The sequence below is a fragment of the Scyliorhinus canicula genome, chromosome 12 (genome assembly GCF_902713615.1).
Source record: "Scyliorhinus canicula chromosome 12, sScyCan1.1, whole genome shotgun sequence".
Taxonomy (NCBI): Eukaryota; Metazoa; Chordata; class Chondrichthyes; order Carcharhiniformes; family Scyliorhinidae; genus Scyliorhinus; species Scyliorhinus canicula.
In genome coordinates, this window is record NC_052157.1 from 152,359,237 (window position 1) to 152,366,877 (window position 7,641).

The 7,641-nt window shown below is 48.3% G+C and overlaps 1 protein-coding gene across 3 annotated transcripts in view; it reads left to right on the top strand.

The window, feature by feature from the left end:
* Nucleotides 1-5,698, top strand: part of LOC119975066 (multidrug and toxin extrusion protein 1-like) — a 132,815-nt gene extending 127,117 nt beyond the window's left edge. For all 3 annotated transcript variants that reach the window (XM_038814564.1, XM_038814563.1, XM_038814565.1), the window contains 4 exons: nt 580-712; nt 1,263-1,357; nt 4,132-4,213; nt 4,928-5,698. In XM_038814564.1, the coding sequence (XP_038670492.1) occupies nt 580-712; nt 1,263-1,357; nt 4,132-4,213; nt 4,928-5,154 (537 nt within the window). In that variant the 3' untranslated portion in view covers nt 5,155-5,698. The remainder of the gene's footprint in view (nt 1-579; nt 713-1,262; nt 1,358-4,131; nt 4,214-4,927) is intronic.
* The last annotated feature ends 1,943 nt before the right edge of the window (nt 5,699-7,641 follow it).

Below are 7,641 nucleotides of genomic sequence, written 5' to 3' on the forward strand. Positions count from 1 at the left end.
AATATTAGTTACAATAATGCAGATGTGAGCCAGTCTGATAGTAGTGAATTTACAAACAAAGGACAAAGGGATTGAGAAAGCATGGCCAGGAAGGGGGGGGGGGGGGGGGGGGGGGGGGTCCTCGTGGAGGATGGGGAAAAGGATGCTGGGTAACAAGAGGCCCAGGGTTGAGGAATGCGAAGTGAGCCAGTCAGGATATATGGCCAGGTCAGGATGTGTATAGGCTGACCTATGGGAATCTTGTATGTGATACCTGATGCCATTTGAATGATATTTGCAGAGGTTTCTTTGTCTCCGAATTTACTCGGTTCCGGGAGCTTCAGAAGGCCGCCTGTGTGTTCTGAACCTCTGTGGAGCGAGTCAGCCTTGCAAGTTGGTTATAAATAAATAATACTATACCTACAAATCCATCTCGAGTTTTATTGAGGCCAGACTGACGGTTAAAGAACTCAATATTGTCAAAACCATAATCCATCGGTTCTCAATTATTTGAGTACGTGATAAGTCAGTAGTTTTTAGTTTCCTTGCGGTAGCAACCACAATGAGCTGTTGTCTAATCTTTGCTTGTCTACTCTACAGTGTGTATGCGGTGGAGTGTTAAGAGGAGCTGGGAAACAGAAACTGGGGGCTATCGGTAACATCGTCGGATTCTACCTCATTGGGCTTCCCATTGGGATCTCACTGATGTTTGCAGCCAAACTTGGTGTATTTGGTAGGAATTTAAATAGTTTTTGTTCCTCACTGGCGACTATCGGCCCCCACCCACTCTTCAAAGTACCTGGGATAGCGTTCCATCTCAAGATCTGTACTGGAAAATGTAATCGGGTGTAGGTTTCATCGGTGGGGTTCTGACCTGAGTCTAACCAGTCTCCGTGTAACATTGGGGCCAATGCCTACCAATACTCATTCTGTACCATTAGACAGGGCAACCTTCCTCCCATGACCATATTTCATCTGTAAACCAGACACTGGAATATTAATAGGAGGAGAGTATTGCAGCTAAGCCAAGTCAAGGGTCTCGGCCAACTTGCATGCACCTACATTTCCAACAGGGACTGTTAGATATTACTCTGGAGTGGGAATCCTGGATGAATTCTTCACATCCCAATTCCAGGGTTGCTGTAGCCAAACATGGACAAGTATCTCCGTGCAGGCTGACACCAGCCATCTGATCAAGGTGAAATTTTCCATGAAGGGACCACGCAGGAAGGAAAACTGAACATGATTGTCTCCATACTCATTGCATCATTGTCATTTTACAGGTCTCTGGTCTGGAATATTAATAGCTGGCGTTGTGCAATTAATTTTCTTTCTGAACGTGATTTACAGAATCAACTGGAAGGAAGCAGCTGACGAGGTAAGGGCAGATATTTATTAAGCTCGTGTTTTCATAGAATCCGTAGAATCCCCACAGTGCAGAAAGAAGCCATTCGGCCCATCTGATCTGCACCAGCCCTTCAAAAGTGCACCCTTTACCTCGGCCCACTGCCCTGCCCTATCCCCCGTAATTCAAACTAACCTGCGCATCTTTGGGATTTGGTGTAATTTTCTTGTTGTTACCCTTCCTTCCTCGTACCATATACTGTGCAGTTGGCAGAGTGAACCGTCAGAGAAACTCTTGGTGTCCCCACTGCTGTTCGCACTAGCAATCGAACCGCTAGCAATCGCGCTCAGAGCAGCAAAAAATTGGAGGGGGATCCGAAGGGGAGGCAGAGAGCACAGAGTCTCACTCTATGCAGATGACCTGCTCCTCTACATCTCGGACCCACAGAGCAGCATGGATGGAATCATTGCGCTCCTGAAAGAGCTTGGAGCTTTCTCGGGCTACAAGCTCAACATGAGCAGGGGCGGGATCTTCCCGGTACACCTGCCGGGTGGGGTGGGGGGGGGGGGGGGGGGGGGGCAGCACTAGAGGGGCTGCCGTTCGGACGGGCCCAACACAAATTCCGCTACCTGGGGATCCAAGTGACCCATGACTGGAAAGGGATCCACAAATGGAACCTCACCAGTCTGACGGAGGAAGTGGAAGGAGACCTGCAAAGATGGAACACATTCCCACTCTCCCTCACGGGGAAGAGTCCAGACGATCAAAATGAATGTACTGCCCAGGTTCCTTTTCCTGTTTAGATCCATTCTGATCTACATCCCCAAGGCCTTTTTCAAAGCGCTGGACAATCTAATCATGGCGTTCGTATGGCGACCCCCGGGGGGTAAAAATGCTAGGATCCCAAAGAAGGTCCTACAAAAAACAAAATCCGGGGGGGGCTAGCAATTCTAACCTACATTTCAATTCAAACCTACAATTCTACCACTGGGCGGCAACAGCCGAGCGAGTAAGGGGATGGATCCAGAGGCCGAGTGGGTGCGTGCGGAGGAGGCCTCCTGCATGGGGACCTCCCTCCCGGCCCTCGCCACGGCAGCACTCCCATCCCCACCCAAAAAACACTCCAGCAGCCCAGTGGTGACAGCCACCCTCCAATCCTGGAACCAACTGCGGCAGCAATTTGGCCTGACCAAAATGTCGTACAAGGCTCCCATCTGCAACAGCCATAGGCTCACGCCAGCACTGACTGACGCCACCTTCAAAAGGTGGAGGCAGGACGGAGGGACACTGACAGTCAGGGACCTATACACGGACGGCAGGATCGCAGCACTGGACGAACTGACAGAGAGGTTTCGGCTGGCCAGGGGGAACGAGCTGCGGTATCTGCAGCTCAAAAACTTCTTACGAAAGGAGACAAGGACGTACCCACAACCGCCACGACAGACACTACTGGAAGACCTACTGGACGCAAGTATCCTAGATAAAGGGAACTGTAGCGACATGTATGACCGACTGGTAGAAAGGGCCGACACCGTACTGGACGCAACAAGAAAGAAATGGGAGGACGACCTGGGGATTGAGATAGGGTGGGGGCTCTGGGGCGAAGCACTGCATGGGGTCAACTCCACCTCCACATGCGCAAGGCTCAGCCTGACGCAGCTAAAAGTGGTACATAGAGCCCACTTAACAAGAAACCGTATGAGTAGGTTCTTCCCGGAGGTGGAGGATGGATGTGAACGGTGCCAAAGAGGCCCGGCCAACCACGCCCACATGTTCTGATCTTGCCCCGGACTTGTGGAGTACTGGACAGCCTTCTTCGAGGCTATGTCCAAAGTGGTGGGGGTGAGGGTGGAGCCATGCCCGATAGTGGCGGTCTTCGGGGTTTCGGACCAGCCGGATCTGTTCCTGGGGAGGAGGGCGGACACCCTTGCCTTTGCCTCCCTGATCGCCTGCCGTAGAATCCTGTTTGGCTGGCGGTCAGCAGCACCGTCCAGAGCTGCAGACTGGCTGTCCGACCTCTCCAAATGGAGAAAATCAAATTCGCCATCCGAGGGTCAGACGACGGCTTCCACAGAACGTGGGAGCCATTCATGCAATTGTTCCGGGACCTGTTTGTGGCCAACGAACAAGAGGAAGAATAGTCGGGTGGCCAAGAATCAGGGGGAAATGGACGGGAATCGGGGGAAGGTAGCCGGAGGGGGGTGGGGGGGGGGGGGGGGGGGGGGGGGGGACGACTACGGGTTCGCTATGGAGGTTTGTTCTCATGGTTTTATGCTTATTTCTTTTTCTTGTTAATTTATTGTTTTTGTATTGGAGGGGAGGGGTTACTGTTTTTCTCTGTTGTGATAAGATTTGTTGTTGAAAACTTGAATAACAATTATTTCAAAAAACAAGGAAGGACAAAGCCGCAAGCGACAGTCTGATGGCAAGCTAAGGCCCAAAACCAAATTGTAAATAAATGCCTATAAACATGTGCCTCAGCCATATTGGGGAATGTAAAATATGTATGCCGGTTAAAGGGGGTGCCCACAGTTGTTATTATGAAGATGTTTGCCTGTAAATATACATGTTAATTTTTGCGTGTTTTTTTTTCTAATAATTTGTAATTTGTTGGATATAAAATATGAAAACTCAATAAAAAACAAAATAACTCTTGGTTATTTTGACAGCTATTATCTGTCATCATCTTTAAGGGCCCCCTGTGAAAAATAAATTAAAATACGGTCTGGAAATTACTTTGTACAGAAAGCGTTTCCTCTGTTGTGTCTCTCCACAGCTTTAATGCTGGTTTTTGTGTTTTGTTTAAGGCTCTGGTTAATGCAGGTGTGATGAGAGACGTGGAAACCTCGACCGGAATCTCGGCTGGTCAAACCCAATATCTGTCAACAGGTAAATGAGAAAGTTGTGCTGACTTTAAACCATTCCCCAGTTAACAATTAAGAACAGTAAGAACCCGTACCAGCCTCCCCGAACAGGCACCGGAATGTGGCGACTAGGGGCTTTTCACAGTAACTTCATTTGAAGCCTACTTGTGAAATGAAAATGAAATGAAAATCGCTTATTGTCACGAGTAGGCTTCAAATGAAGCTACTGTGAAAAGCCCCTAGTCGCCACATTCCGGCGCCTGTTCGGGGAGGCTGGTACGGGAATCGAACCGTGCTGCTGGCCTGCTTTCAAAGCCAGCGATTTAGCCCAGTGTTAAACAGCGCCTTGTGACAATACTTGTGACAATAAGCAATTTTCATTCATTTCATTTTCAACTACCTTGGTATGTTTCCGTTAAATTATAATTTCAAGTTAGGACATCTAAATAGTATCAGTCAGTAGAAATGCAACAGGACAAAGCAAACGCAGGTTCATCATGTGTTAAGTGTTGTGCTGAGTTGACTTGTTGGGAAGGCCACACTGCCAACCCCGTGTAGACAGTAAGTACAGAACGTCTGTGGGGAAGTGGTTTAAATCTCAGAGTCCAGTCGTTAAGTTGGTCACTGTGCTTTTGACAGGACCAATGATTGGTCTGATCACCCGCCCATCTAAAACAAATTGAATTGACCGGTATGGTCACGGACTTACAACTTTACAATGTGACTTTCCTTCACACAGGAAACAGTGCGACGAATCCCATTCCCAATGGTTGTGAATTGGAACCAAAGATAAACAATGGCCGGGTCACAGATGAGTCTTCCATTCTGGACACCGGAGTCACCACGGTTGGAGAAATCCTGTCCACAAAACAACTGATCATTCGTCGTGGCCTGGCCTTCCTTTCAGGCCCACTCATCCTGGCAATTGGACTGGCGATACACTTTAGTCTTGAAAAGGACCCGTAGACCCCAGTGAACATTGTAGAGACAAAGCAAGATTATTTTCCTCAGCATTAACAGTAAGAGGAGAAAATTCTTCAATCAAGTAGAAAATAAATACTAAAGCCAGAATGATTAATAGCGATCAGTTATGAACAGAAGTTGAGTGGTCAAGGAATGGTTGCCATGCCAGTTGAATGGTTTGAATGTTTGGGGTTCAAAATGTTGGATCATGCCGCTAAATAGCTGGCTTTTAAAGCAGGCCAGCAGCACAGTTCGATTCCCGTACCAGCCTCCCCGAACAGGCGCGTGAATGTGGCGACTAGGGGCTTTTCACAGTAACTTCATTGAAGCCTACTCGTGACAATGAGCAATTTTCACTTTAAGGGATTGCAATCACTTGAAGGAGGTTTTGTCACGTGATCCAGCTTTAGTTCCTCTTTTGCTTTTCAGTAGAGCGCATGCACACAAAGCTCTGCAACTCTGAAGGCTTCGAGCTTTTATGCTTCTGTATAAATGTTCCCATGAACTTAAGTGTTAATAAATGAACCGACAGTGTGTTTTCACAATTGCTCATGAGTGATTGGCGTCTTTATATCATGATTGAAACATGGCACGTCGCGCAGGAGTAGCTAATTTTAAATGACTTGATGCTCTGTTTGGCTGCAAGATTCAGTTCAGGTTCGACATCGTGCAGTATCTTAGATTCTGTTGCACAAAATGAGACGACCACCGAGGGTTTTGCTCAGGTTGCACCAAGACCCCGCAGCATCAGAGGCTATTGAAATCACAGCGTGACTTTGCTAACACAGCTTTCAGATGCTGCTGACCTACTATCCGAATTCAAATTGTTTGACCATCATATCCAGCGTTGGTTTCTTGATTATGATGTGCACCCGAACAGCCAAGCCATGAGTACTTCACTCACCCAAGGTAGATTGGGGGGGGGAACCTGACAAATGGAGTTTAATGTGGGGACGTGTGGAGTTGCGCACTTTGGTAGGAGGAATCAAAAGGCGGATCATTCTCTCCATGGGGAGAGTCTGCAGGTGCGTGAAGTACCTCGGTGTACTAAGAGGGATCTAGGTGTTCCAGTGCATGAATCACAAAAACACTAGCAGGCAGGTGCAACAAGTAGTCGAGAAGGTTAACGGCATTTTGGCCTTTATTGCAAAGGGGTTGGAGTTTAAAAATCGGCAGGTTTTGTTGCAATTGCACAGTGTGTTGGTGAGGCCTCACCTGGAATACCGCAAACAGTTTTGGTCCCCAAAGGTTATGTAAAAAAGGGTACGGTAACATTGGAGGCAGTCCAGAGGAGATCCGCCAGACTACCTCCTGGCATGAGAGGGTTGTCCTGTCAAGAGACTAAATAATCTGGGTCTGGATTCCTTGAGGTTTCGAAGAGTGAGGGGTGACCGTATTCAAACTTATAGGATCCTGAGGGGACCTGACAGGGTAGATGGTTAGATGTTTCCACTGGTGAGAGAGTTTTGAGCAAGGGAACACAGCTGCAAGATAAAGGGTCGGTCATTTAAAACTGAGATGCGTGGGAATATCTTCTTGCATAGTGTGGTGGATCTCTGGAATTCTCTGCCCCAGAGAGTGGTGGTGGATGAATATTTAGAATCATAGAATCCCTACAGTGCAGAAGGAGGCCATTCGGCCCATCGAGTCTACATCGACCCTCAGAAAGTGCACCCTTACTATGCTCAAACCCCACACCATCCCTGTAACACCACCTGGGGCCATTTTAGCATGGCCAATCCAGCTAACCTGCACATCTTTGAACACATCTTGAGCATCACGGTGGTCTGCTCAGTCCTTCATAACATCGCGTAGCAGCACGGCAACATGTTAGACGAAGAAGAGGAACGGCAGACCCCATCTGACAAGGAGAATGTCCACGACGAACTGGGCATGGAGCCCGGGCTGCCAGCACAGGGCACCCAATATGTGATCCAGGGCCGCTGCACATGGAGAACCTTATCACCTCCTGATTTACCAATGAGGAGGCCAGCCTGTGGTGATATGCGTACAGGCATATCTACCTATAATTGTACTTGGTTGCATCAATGTATACGTTTGTATAAAACAGTTCCACTGTATATGGACAATGACCAACACATGTAGGGACAGCTATAACCTCCCGCCAGCAGGTGGAACCAGACCGGGCAGATGTACATATATTAGGGGACGTACGTGAGCCAGACACTTGGGCAAAAGAACAAACAAAACAGGCATCAGTAACGGAGACAGATCGTTTGTACATAGTAACGCATGGTTACCACTAAGAATAAATAATTGTGGCAACTCCATCTTTGTGTTCTGTGTACCTTCAGAACACAACACAGCCCAGCAACTGTTCCCCAACCTGTCCCACTTCTTTCCCCATCCCAACTTCAACTGCCCCTCCACCACCCCACACAGAATCCACCTTCCTCTGAGCTTCTCGGTCTTTCCTTCTGCCTTGGTCCTTCCGCAGAAAATAGAAGCAGGAGGAGGCCATTCGGCCCA